The sequence below is a fragment of the Blennius ocellaris genome (genome assembly GCF_963422515.1).
Source record: "Blennius ocellaris genome assembly, chromosome: 13".
NCBI classification, from domain to species: domain Eukaryota; kingdom Metazoa; phylum Chordata; class Actinopteri; order Blenniiformes; family Blenniidae; genus Blennius; species Blennius ocellaris.
This window is the reverse complement of record NC_137662.1, coordinates 10,616,527-10,630,573: the sequence shown is the minus strand read 5'-3', so window position 1 is coordinate 10,630,573 and position 14,047 is coordinate 10,616,527. Positions and strand designations below refer to the sequence as shown.

Below are 14,047 nucleotides of genomic sequence, written 5' to 3'. Positions count from 1 at the left end.
GATCACAGGAACTTTGTGCGTTTGAACCAGGGTCTAAATTTAGTTCCTCTGGAGGTTCTGAAATGTTGCTGTGTGATTGGATGAAAACTCACCTCATTGTGTTTATTCACCATTTTACCACCCCAAAAAACTCTCCTGTGGTGTGTCGACTTATGTTTCTTCTTTTTTCACCATTTCAGTTTGATCAAATAGAACCTCTAGCATCTCTGGAGTTTTAGATCTGCATTCGTACAAGAGTCCATATCTCATCCATTGTTGTCAAAATGAAGCTGTAATGAAGCACAATCACAATGGAGCACAAGTTCCTTTATGATTACAGTCTGTCCAAGCCTCTCCATCACTTCTATGGCGTTCTTGTACAAATTTAGTCTTATTGTTATTGCCACTGCGAGTGCATTTACAATCATTGATTTTCTCCCCGTCACCAGTCTGATTAGCATAATAATCCAAGAGGGAAACCTTTTCACTCCATTGCACATGAAACTAAAGATTCCAGGTACCTTTAGTCAAAATGCATGCAAAATATAACCGTATACAGTTTTATTGAAAGCTACATTATTTTACCATGAATTGTGTATTTTCGTGTGTGTGTTAGGTTTTATTTAATGGGGATCCATCAAATTTCATTTATGTAGCACAAAGTAGAAAATGGTAATCTCATGGCATTTTATAATCGACAAAACAAATTCTACTTGCACTGTCTTTGGAGAGAAAAGGATATGACTGAGGGCAATGAGCAAACAGGATGACGGGTTTCTTTGATTGCTCAGCTTTGCCGACTTGTTTGTGTCAAAACGTAGGATTGATGTATCAACATATGAAAAGTCTTTGCTTCAACTCTTATTTTTCTTATTTGCACAGAACATGTTGAAGACACACACATATATTTTATCTTCACGAGCACTCCGGACTGGTTGATTTCATAAGCAATTTGTTTTGAGGCCATCAAACCAACTACTATAGGAATTCCTGAGGTGGAACTGCAGGTTTTGGAGGCACTTTGTTGGCTCCTTCAAATCCAAGCACAACACTTGTATATATCCAGATTGGCTTTTACTTTTTAGCTGTTCTGAAGCATTTTCTTTGATTCTATTTCACTTTATTCTTTACTTTTCACTATTCACTTTTCTTCTTCTTTTTTTCCCCACAAGTTTTATTGTGATTTTATTGTATATTTTTTGGGCTATTCCTCTTTTCATTATATTGCAATGTGATCACCTTCAGGCTATGGAAAGTGTAAATGAAAGCTGATTGATTGTTGAATTTATAATACCAGGTAAAACGTTTCTAATTCTGCTCTGGGGTTGTTGTATTTTGGCTTTGTAGGAAAGACTCTTGATTGAATCTGTGTGTGGTGACATGGGCAGAATCATTTGTGGATAATATATTAACAAGGAGTTCCCAGAGGAAGGAGGGAATAAGATGTCTGAAGGATCCAGCTTGACAGCAGGTGAAGTGTTGTGTGTTTTACAGTTTTTATGATTCCACGCTTCGGAGGAGTTCCTCTTTGTTAGGCCTCCCACTGATTCATTTAGTTCTAAAGGGAAATGCTTTGCAGCCTGCAGGATTCAGAGCTGAGCCTTTTTAAACAAGCTCTATTTACGGAGTTCGACTTGAGTTATAATGACGGCGTGAGTGTCACCAGAGCAATTCAGCAATCAGAGCTGAAATATACATCAACACCAACACAGATTTTATACACAGCCAAATTTTTGTCAAGTGATTCTTTTCGTTGTGCGTTCGTGCATAAACCCACAATATGTTACACGGTGCAAGCTGCCATCTGTGTACAGCTACGCTTTGTGATCTTACAGCAAGAGCGTCATGGGTTATTGAATGCCTGTCTGATATCCTCCTGTCCCTCTTCCACCATTAGCTTTGCTCCTGTTATGTTCACATACATTCATACAGTGCGAGCGCCCTGCATATGCTGACTGTGTGTTTGCGTTACCTGCGGTGCGCTCAAGCAGCCCAAACCGAGCTTAAGCACATTAATCACAGCCACTGGCTTCAACTCAATTACAAAGACACACACTTTCTCTTCCGCCTTATTATGCGCAGGCTTTTATGGCGCGCGTATCGCCAGCTCAGCGTTAGCACGGTGCCGCCTCTAATTTGTTTGACAACACAAGCACTTCACAGATGTTGCGAGCTTCCATTGTTACACGGAATTCAACGAATTACTGCATTATTCACTTTCAATTAGAGAGCCGTTCAAATGCTCATGATGCAAAAGCAACCCCAAACACCTTGCCGGCGTTAACTTCTGGAGACTCATTAAAGTCTGTAACTTTATCATTAGCTGGTGTGATATGGCTGCTTCATTTGTTTTGTCTTCTGCATCACTGATTGTAATCATTCCATTTATCATTTATTTTTTTATCAACATTACATCTATTGAGCAGAAGTAATCACTTTATAGTAAAGTAATTGATTATGATGGACGAGAACATGATTTTCCTTTAACACCCAGTAACATATTCTCGTCATTTTACCACAGTGTCTCCGTTCTGTTTGTATTATGAATGAATGTCCTCTTCGATTTTGGCCGGGGTCCTTGGCAGAAATCCGTGATGTTTAACGCCTGCTGAGATCACTGGTGTGAGGAGAGGTTCAGCTCATGAATTTCCAATGCAAGCTCCATGCACGCCTTTGTGAAGTTCCCTCAACACTAAATGTACCGCTGCCTGTAGCGTGGAGTAACAGAGCGGCTCTCTTCTTCATGGGATTTTTAGTGGCGATTTTATTCGCACGGCCTGCCAGCGACGGCCGCCTCCCGCAGACTTACAGGAAGCGCTGATATCACCCAGTGCTCTCGTTCCACTCGACACAGGAGGAGGCTTGGCTGCTTCATGTCTTGTCTCGTCTTAGAAAGAGGAGATTATTTTCATCCGTCACGCCCAAAGAGGTTCTTTAGTTGCGGATGGTATGGCCACAGGACATTGCACTGATTTCTCTCAGCCTACAACAACATTAGCATAGTGAAATATACATTTCCACCATTGCCATGGTTAATCGCAAATCCAGCCATGTGTAGTTTTACTACCTGACCCATCACCATCACAGATTTGGACATTCCTGCTACCATCATTTCTTTGGAATATATTCTGAGTCTGGCTGCATAATATATGGCAGATTGGCAAAATGGATTTAAATTTTATATATATATATATATATATATATATATATATATATATATATATATAGCTTTTTCATCGCTTCAGCAGTTCCAAAGCACTTTGCATTGTTCGTCACATTCACCCATTCACACGCATGCTCACACAGTCACACGCGTGTTCACACAGACTGCCATACAAGTTGCTTAAATCCCACATTTCTCCCATTGGAAGGATTTGTGTCTGGCGATGACCTGCAACTGAACCACAGCCACAATATACATATTGCCAAAAAACGACACTGCAATGATTTGTTTTCATGCGCTGCTTGACAACATATAATTCACCTTACGGCCTGAAGAAGTGTTTGGAGGTGGATGTTTGTGTGAGGTTGCAGAGTATGTGGAGAGAGCTTTGTGGTGACAGAAAATAAAATCCTGTAAAAATGATAAAAAAACATTGAAGCCAACAAACAGCAAAGACCCGTGTTATAGAAAAAAAGTTACAACTGGTGTCAATTACACGGAGCAGGAAGAGCACTGTTTGTATGAAAAAAAATGCAATTCAATTCAACTTTATTTCTATAGTACCATATACAACACTGTCATTTCTAGGTGCTTTTAACAGAGCGAAACCCAACAATTCAAAATAATTCTTGAATCACAAAGACATTAACACATTAACTTCAGTGTTTGTTTTAATTGCAAATCATATTATCACAATATTCTATGACTGTATTATTACATGCTTGCTTCATATTGTGCAGCCTGAATTCTGATTGCTGGTACATCACTGAATGTATCGGCTGAATTCAGCATCAGATGACAGAAATCAAAACTGGATTTTAGAGCTGGCTATAACGTTGGTTTTCTGCTTTAAGGTTTTCAAAAATAAGACTTGCACATGTCAAAGAAAGCACTTTCTGGAATCGACAGCAGACGTGGGAAACTGCCCATTGCTTTCTTTTTAAAAGCTTCTGTTTTTGCGTGTTAATGGAGACGTGTGTGTCGCCCAGCGTTTGGCTTCCCTGGAATGTTTTGTCGTATCAGCAACTTGAGTGCCTTATCTTAAAAGCAATCTTAGAGGAGGCTCTGAGGAAAAAAGAATATCGGGATCTCCCCAGTTTGGAGGGCATTTCAGGTCCGTGTGAGTTTTGCTTTGATTTGTTCATTTTCTAAGTTAAAGCGACTCTCGAGGCATTACTTTTTGATCCCCTTTCATATTAAGTTACCCATGAATACACCTATGTCCTCCCTTGATCCTTCTATCTCTCACTTTCTATTATTTCTGAATCTGGCTCTTGCACTTGTTCAAGCTGTAGCCTCCTCTGTCATCTTGCATCCGAACATGCCCGGTGCCATCCAAAGTCAGGCCTAATGCCCCCATTTATTATTCAGTGGCTATCTCCTTGCACGCTGCTTAGCGGAGCCAACGTGAATGGAAGTTGACAAGGGAAACTCTGTCAGGTAGGATAGGATCTCACATAGCAATTAGAGGGGTGGTAAGTGAGCTGTCTGGTCCACGCGCACCAGATTTGCTCAACAGATATGTGATAGCTTCTCCCGCTGCCTCCCTCCTCCCGCAGAGCGAACAGATTTGGCCACTTTGGATGAAAACGTCATGTGGGTGAGATCCACTTCTGTAATGCATGCACACACACAATCTCCATGTTGTATAACCCCCCCCCAAAAAAAGCCCATCTCATCTCCCAGAAGGTTCTGTCTAATAAACACCATCATCACAATGATACAAATTACACTTCAAACCTCACCGTGATTCACAACACCCGACTTTCTGGTGTTTTCTTTGTGTACTTATACGTGACCTTATCCCAGATTACTTTTCATCGGATCTTGGTATTTCCATTTACAGTTGACTGTTGACTGTGAAAGAATTGTGCATCATGGACAAGCCAAATACGATAACATTGAATAAGCCGATCTCAGCTGACTGTGCGAAGGCAGGTTACACCCTGAATAGGTCACCAGTTCATCACACCGAGACACCGAGACAATCACACACACACAAACACATACACATTCACAATTACAGGAAATTTAGACTCACCAGTTAACTGTGGGAGGAAACGAGAACAAACTTCTAAAGTTAAATGTATGAAATGACTTGAGTGGTAACTTGACTTTTTGGGAAAAGTTATCCTGACTGTTGGATGGCACTTTTATTCCTGGAAAGTAACTACAGAGCCACGCTAGTACACGCCTGAAGACAAAACATCATCGACTTAGCAAGAACATATCTTTTCACAAGAAAAATCCCTGATTCTCTAAATGACATTTCTACTTTATCTTCTGACCTCTTTAGGTTCTCTGACCCCAAGTATGGGAAAGCCCTGATTGTGTCGTATACGTGGTACAGATGTTGACACCGACAGATTTATGAAGCTTTATGTGTCTGTGCGACAGCGCAGGATGAAAGGGGGATTGTATTGTATTGAGCATTATAGCATGTGTGCACATATATACTTGCTGCAATTTGATATAAGTACAACCCATTGTGATTGAAGATCCTCTGCTGCGGGGGGCATATTCTCATGTTTCATACATGAGCTCATTAACGGTGCTCAGATTGCCCTCCCCTCCATCCTCAGCCAGTCTCCGTCTGCCTCCTCAGGCTCCACACGCTGCTGGCAGAAGGGCACAGGAAGCAATATAAGCTATCCACCAACTTCATGCCTCGCAGGAAATCTGGCATGATATGGGGAACTATGCCATAATGAAATCCCCCTTTATCCTCGGGCCATCTACAATTTCATCCCTTCTAAGAGTGGTGGGAATGATCTTTCCTCAATTGTACATTTGCGTTACGAGAGCGCCAGCTGGTCCTCTGTATTGAACTGTACTGTTGCAGTTTCTGTGCACAATTACCATCACCAGCTGTGATGACGACTACCTTTCCTTATCAGAGCCCATGCGTTACAACGGCTAATGATGAGTCGATTTTAATCGTGTCAGAGCTGTGATTTGTTGCTTGGATACCCCATCACTGCGAATAAAAGTATTGGACATAATACATATAACAAACTGTTATTCCTCTCTGTGCTCTTTTCTCACAACAGAAAGCAAGCTGAAAGAGAACACGAGCAAGTACATTGAGCTGTTGGAGGACAGAATGCACAGGTAAGCATGTGCTACATCTTTATCTCTCCTTTCAATGCAGGCGTCGAGACTCACTGTTCCACAGCGGCAATAAACAAGAGACAAACAGAGCTGCAGCCTCCAAGGAACGAGCCGTCACCCCTGTTGTCCTCTAACCAGAGAGACGTTCTCCCCTGTACTTCGCCGCACCCACCACATCCTGCACTCGCACCTTTCTCTGTGCTATTGTCTCCCAAAGCCCCTTTCTCACATTTCCCAGTCTCTCACCTGCACAATTTGTCTTCTTCCTCCTCCCACCTTCTCACATAATTTCTATGCCTTCATTTTTCAGACATCCTGCATCAACTCATTTTTCACCTTCACTATAAGATGGTGGTTTTCACAGTGTGGCTCAGGTCTCCCTTGGGGGACACCAGAGCGATTCAAGGGGAGTGCAGCAGCAGGAAAATCTGAGGGTTAGAGGGATGATTTCTTTGCAGACTATATTTATATAATAACTCAACAGATATTTCAATAAAAGAAGCTTAACTAGCAGAGGTCTATAGATATAAACAGTTGTTCACAATAACATTTCAATGTGATTACTGTCAGGAAGTCTGACATTCAAGACAAAGAAAACCCCAAAATCAAAGCATGTCCGGCCTGGAAGAAGCTTAATGAGATTCAAGTTGTTTCTTTGTTTTCACCCGTGCGTCTGTTCTCCTGTCGTGTTGTGGGTGGTCAGACTTGATGGGCTGGGTTTCTGATTCTTCAAGCAGAAAGTGTGGGAGCCAGTCGACACCCAGCAGTTTACACCTACTTGTGTTTCTTTATGTAGATGAGGGGTGTTTAGCTCGGCAGACAGACAGCGCCAAGCAGCTGTGATGCAATTGACTCTTACTGTGCAGCGTTTTGGAGCAATTTGTATTTTAGTGGAGCCAGTAATGTTTTTGTGTACACCATATGAGCTGTGCTCTCCACTCTTATAGTTTTTATTTAGTGTGAAGCAGTGAGAGGTTGAGTAGCCTGAGCTTACTTTGAGCTGGAATAAGAATTTATTATAGGACACTGTATATCTGCTTGACCCCTGCCTCTATTTGTGGTACGTGAGGGGAGGTTACTTTTCTCTGCAGCATCTTTGGAGAAGCAGGGTCACTTCCGTGGATTGGAGAGATGAATCAGGCAAAGACAGCAGGGCTGTTTGTTGTTGATGAATGCACACGCTGGAGGTCTGCATGGTCAAGGAGCAACATGCCTGCGATCTCTGTGCCCAGCAGGGAGTCATGCCTCTGGACCTCCTCTGTCACTACCACAGATGGTTGCTTTGTGTTTTGTACATTGATTATTTTCCCGGAGTGCCTGTATATTCTACACTTTTACACATTTTTGTAAGAGAATCATACCATGGCACTGCTTGGGACTTACAGTAAGAGGCATTTGTCAGTGTGTTTTATTAAAAAAAAGCATAAATGTTATGCTGGTTTTGCGGGACCGGAATCTTTTCTCACAGGAGGTCATATGTTTGCTGTCGCCATCAGTCCAGTGCAGTGGTAGCTCCCACCAGCTCTCCTGCTTGGCACGGTGACACATATTTGACTTGATCAAATGTGCAGTGTTTTATACACACACACACACACACACACACACACACACACACACACACACACACACACACACACACACACACACACACACACACACACACACACACACACACACACACACACACACACACACACACACACACACACACACACACACACAGTAAATGTTATCAGTCAACTCCAATGTACATTACTGTTGATGGAGTGCTGTGGTGATGGGAGGAGGGGAGGGGAGGGGGAGGCAGGGAGGGGGAGGTAGGGAGGGAGGGAGAAGGGGGGGATAGAGGGAGGCAGGGAGGGGGAGGCAGGGAGGGAGGGAGAAGGGGGGGATAGAGGGAGGGAGGCAGGCAGGAGAGAGGCAGATTAGTGTGGTGAGATGTCTGGTCTCCGTGGAGACGGATGGTGTTGAAAAAACCAATTATCTCTTCCTTGCTAAAGACTAGAACAGGATGTTAGAGCAGCACAGATGCTGTTAAGTGTGTGTCACCAGAACAAAAAAAAAATTCTTTATTCAGATTAGAAGCACTACATTGCTTTTTTTTTCTTTTAGACATTATGCAGACGATTCATTAGGAAGTGCTTCTATTTGTCCCAATGTTATGAATTCCTTCTTATGTAGGATTTTGGGTTTGTCATTAATCTTGTGAGTTGGACGCAAACTGGTGTAGAAATGATTAGAATACTCCTCAAATATTCTCTTAGTTCATACTGAGGATATGCTGTGAGCATCTAAGCAAGAAACCCATGCCAATATATTCCCCTTTTATCACTGCAAATGCACAAACTCTTGATTGTACAATATCAAGATGTGTTTGGTAGCTCCCTCAACCTCCCACCATGTAATACCACCTTCATCCATCATCTATCACACCTCCTCCAATTGTCCCTATCATCTATTTCACCCTATTATTAACACCTCTTCACAGCTGGTGTTAGTTGATATGTTAGGATGGAAGATTACATTTCTCTTTTACTTTTTCAAATGAGTGAATTCTCATTGTGTTATATGATATTCAAATATACTATTTATTTAAGGTACGTAACTTACTGGGAAGATGGAGCAAATTTTATTTCTAATATCTCTAAATATTACATTAAAAAAAAGATGGAACTGAAGATTATTGCTGATTACTCGAGCTGATGCTCTCAAGTTTACTGTACATGCAGTTAAATGTTTGTGCCAACAGTAGACATAACTATGTACAATAGCTTTGGCAATTTACATTCAACTTTAACATTTACTTTAGCTTTTCCATCCATCATGGATTTATAGTAGGCTTGCTGGGGATGTAATATATTCACATTAGTTGAAAGACTGAAAGCTGATGCAGACAATCATCCACACACACACTTGGAGAACAAGAAAAGCTCCCAAGTCGAACTCGAAATGAGGCTTTTCTTGCCGTGAGTTCAAATAACGACATCACCTTAGGGAATATCTTATTTTTTAACACAAAATCTTTTTTTTTACTCATCACATTTCTCACCTCAATGGAATAAATGGGCACATTTATTTTTTTTACCTCCATCACCTTTATCTGCATCTACTCAAGTGATGAATCTGTGGACTTTTGCTTTCTCTGGCGGACAATGGGAAGAGTTCAGGGTGTTATTCAGGCAGCATGTGCACCCACAGTGTGTGTTTTCCACCTGGTGTGGTTGAAGAGAATCTGCTGACATCAGCAGGACCAAACCACTGGACCTTCTTGGAGCAGGTAGAGTGTATTTATAATCCGTCCTTGTTAGGTGCCTTGATGCAGCGCCTTGAGGAGAAAGAGCAGTCCTGTCAGTCCGTCACAGGGGAGCAGTGGGACTGTAGAAGGAGTGTGCCTGCCTGCTTCTCCCTCTTATTACTGGGCCATCAGCGGCGCAGCACGCCCACTCCCTGCCGCTGTCAGATTGTAGGCCGAGCGGCTGCCACCAATTAACCCCTGGGGGTGGAGTGCATACCGAACGGGCAACAGGATGCCACCATCAGAGGGATGCTCAGGCGCTGACATGTTGTCTGATTCTTTGTTACAAAGAGCCCTAATGCGGATTGCAGTTTATTAGTAATGAGGTGCAGTTGCCAATACAGGAATGCTTTTGTGATAGATGAGGCCAGCATTGACGTTTTTATGGATATTCATGATTGTACAACAGTGAGGCCCAAACAGAGAGTGATTTATGAACATGTGCTTGTAAGTTAACATATTTGTGGCCACCCACATCTGTCTGTGTGTGTGTGTGTCCCTCCACCTCTGAAGAGACAAATAACAATGGCATGGCTCGTTGGGTGCATCCTTGCCATCGTAAAATACAGAGGCACCGAATAGCGGATTGGTGAGGGCAGAGGGGGCGGGGACGAGCAATTTCACTATTGTCTGTCTGCCAAATGAAGGTTAGCAAACGGCTGAGAGGCGTGCGTTGGCAGAGTGCAGAGGTTGGCAGCCTTTTCAGGCAGGAGATGGGCTGGGAAATAAGTGGCATTCAATTTTTTTTTGAAGGGGGGGGGGGGGTTACCACTGAGCGAGAGTGAAGACTGAGACTGAGCAGAGAGACAGATTAGACAATATTGTCTGGGTGCATTTCGCCTTTGAATTTGTTTATGTGTGAAAGAGGGAGCAATTTCTCAAATCTGACTGCACAGCAGGAGAGGCCCCAGGTGAAAATACTGAATATATTAGTGAAGCTTATATGTAAGCATATTTGCACTTAGAGTATAATATTGTGGCGTTTTTATTGTTTTGAGTCACTCAGTGTGAGAATTATTGTGTGTGACAGAGAATCTCCTCCTGGGTAGGGAATTGGCACAGATAGACAGATGGAGGACATTTCTTCCTTTTGGATGTTTGATACAAATCCACATCTTTGACTCTGCACGCTGTCAGATTTTGTTTGTTTTCCACATAACGAGGAATCTTGGAAACAAAGTTGTTCGTGATGCGTTGGCTGCAAAGAGATGTTGTTCTTTCTTTGAAATATTTATCTGAGGAGGTTGTGTTTGCATTTTGGTATGTGGGCTAAATCAGGGATTTTCAGTGGAGTATTATTGAGCTGCCTGTACTTTAGCAATATCTGTTTAGTCTTTATCTAAAGCTTGTGATGGTCGCAATTGTTACACGAACAATAAACTCGTTTTATCTCTGTAATTTGAACTCTGATACTATTGCAATGATTGAGTTATAAAATGTATACTTTGATGAAATAACTACTAGTTTTTTCCTCCACTTGTTGTAATTTCTGAGCAGATATTGTGATAAAAAGGAAGCTGGGCAAAGGTTTTCCCCTGACCCGGATTATTCCTGCTACTGGGCTGAACCCAGAGAAATTCTCTGATGCCCACCCAGCACTTTGAAAACCACTTGACCAAATAAATATTCAAAAAGAGAATTTTCTAACAGAGATCAATGAATTTTGGTCCGAAAATGTCACCAGGGACCAGTTTCATTTGGCAACGACTTGTTATTTCAAAGGTCGGTGAAGGAAGAGAGTCTATGAATGGGAATAATCCAAAGGTCTTTGTGTTAGTGTTGGAGTGTTTAATATGAGATAAAAGATCTTCTTCGTAAGTCAGTAAGACCTGCCTGCTTATGAATGATTAAAAGAATGCCCTTATTCCCTAAGAGGTAACGTAAAATAACAGATACAAACAAATATCTGGTCTTGCTGTAAAGCACAATCCTTTGTGATTAGTTTAACCTAAATAATTGAACAATGAACTGAGAACAACATAGTCAATCTCGCTCCAGTCATCTGTAGTTGCTGTCTTCTGTTGGAGGAGCTTGTATCTGGGATGTCGGGACTGACAGGCTGAGCTGGAGTGAAGAAGGACGACCGGTCGTAAATCAATGAACAGATAAACATAAAAACAATCCTCTTGTCCTCCTCCTGAACTCCTGCTCAGTGACCCCAAGAGGAGATGAACCCATCCAGGCTTTTTCTTGCCTTTCGGCTGCAGGCCTGAAGAAAAAGTGAAAGCTATCAGGACGACATTCACTCTCATTACATTTTGTCAATGGACTCATAATCTCTGAATGATTTATTTGTCCCCCGTTGCTCTTTTGTCAGTGCTTTATTGTCGAGATGCTATTAAAGATGTCCTTTACTCTCCCTATATAACTACTCTGCTCCCTGTTACTGTCATGAAACGACTGGTGTACCTGAGTGCATGTTCTATACATTCAGCTGTATATACTTCTTTCAATGTGAGTTCAGTGTTATTTCAAGAGGTCTCTAATAGCTAGACTTCTATTTAAAAAATGTAACATTAAAAACAATATATTGCCACGTATCATGCTGAATGTTGGATAAAATTAAATATTACATTATTTAGTCATACATTAAAAAGAAGAACTGCTACATTGATGATAATTCAATAGATTCGTTAAACCAATATAAATTAAAAAGAACAAAAAAACCTGTCCTGGACATGACTTGTTATAATCCAGCTGGATTTCATGTTACCAAACATGTTAAGTGATGTCTTTACCTTTAACCTAATAACATAATTGGTACAACTATTAGTAGTGCAGTCAGTTGTGTTTTAAATTTTTTTTTTATCTATAACCAAATGTTAACTGAGAGTTTCTGTAAGGTAAACTGGGATTGTAGTGAGTCTCACCACACAGAACAAAAGTGTTGAAAACTAAGAGGGAGAACATACAGTCTTTGGTTAGGATATGGGATAGGAACCGCTGATAAAAGAAGAAGAAAAAAATCAGACCAAATTAATCAATAAACTTACTAATTACTCTAGCAAATGCAAATTATTGTTGCACAGCATGTGTCACCTACAAGGCACTATAAGGCATTGGCATTATCCAAATCTTTATCACAGTATAATCATCTTGATATTTCCAAGGATGTCTTCAAGAAAAAATAGGTTTTGAATGAAGCAACATGAATTTAAGGCTTGCGATTTTCCTGACCGCTATACCCGTCTATAGGGGTCTATACCCCTACAGCGTTGGGGTATAGACCTTGTCCCCAATATATGATAGGATTTCAGCACAGTCAGTTGGTCAAATTGCATATCTCAACAATCTGGTTTTTCACCTGGTCTTGTTTTGTCTTCACAACTCTTTCACCCTGCAGTAGTAGCTGTCCGGGCTTGGAGCGAATCTGGGAGGCTGATCTGGAAGCGTGCCACCTGTTCCTCCGGGGTCTCCACCTTCGGACTTCCAGCTGCAGCGGGGCAGACATTGAAGACCTCCCCGGTGCCAACTACACCCCAACCCAGCCGAGCACCAAAGAGGAGGAAGACTGCGCCATGCTGACTGCTTTAGGAGGACGATGGTGTCCTGAGGCCGACTTACAGAACTCAGAGTTCACCAAGGTAACGTCTAGTTAACAACACATAATGCATTATTTATTTTTCTACTTTTTCTATGTACTTGTATGTTCTTGTTATATATGGACATGTGTCTACCATGAAGTTGATTATTGAATAAACGCTCTAATATATGACATATACTGATAGAGATCTCGGAGAGTGAACGTTAAAGATTCCCTTTTGGGAGTTTGAAGCGGTTCAGCTTTATGTATTTGTGTTATATCTATAACACTGAAAGGTCAAATGCGAACTGCATGTTTTCAAAATCACTTGTGTTTTGCTCCTTTATTTTTTCCAATGTGGTGTGAAACATGACCTCAAAAGAAGAAAGCACTTTCAGTTTGTACACTCGGCTGTTGTGAGTCGAGCTGCAGTCGATTAGTGCATTTGCTCCAAGGTATTTCCAAAGCAGGGTAATGTGGGTGTGAGGGAGGCAACCATTTGGAAACACTTTGGCTTCCTCCAAGAGTTTCATTCTAAGGAGTGCAGATTGGAGAATCTGTTTCTGCATGATTACGTGTGTGTATGAGTATGAGTGTATCTATGTGTGTGCATGTATGCGTGCGTGTGCTGGTCTATCCCAGAGTGAGCTGAGGTCCACCGCCGCAGGGCTGAGTCCAACTCATTCGCTGCTTCTCTCACTTTCCTCCGCCCACGTCGTCTGACAGACCAGTCTGAGATCGGAACAAAGCCGACAAGCTCCAGCTTTTCTCATATCTGTCTCACAGATTGTTATTTCACGAGGAAATCTTTACTTTAACGCACCAGTTTTAATGTGGATTGACTGGACAGTGTTTATAATCAACATATCCTGGTCCTATTGGCAGCTTTTCCTCTAACATCTCTTTAATCAGGAAGTTCAGGATTCTCCTGCTTCTTTAACTCCTCCTGAAAACCTGTTCAAAAACACATTGCACT

At 41.8% G+C, this 14,047-nt stretch overlaps 1 protein-coding gene across 1 annotated transcript in view; it reads left to right on the top strand.

Moving 5' to 3' along the window:
- The window catches only part of disc1 (DISC1 scaffold protein), a 48,726-nt gene that overhangs the window by 24,261 nt on the left and 10,418 nt on the right, over positions 1-14,047 (top strand). The window contains exons 10-11 of the mRNA XM_080508115.1: positions 6,193-6,253; positions 12,892-13,132. Coding sequence (XP_080364241.1) covers positions 6,193-6,253; positions 12,892-13,132 — 302 coding nt within the window. The remainder of the gene's footprint in view (positions 1-6,192; positions 6,254-12,891; positions 13,133-14,047) is intronic.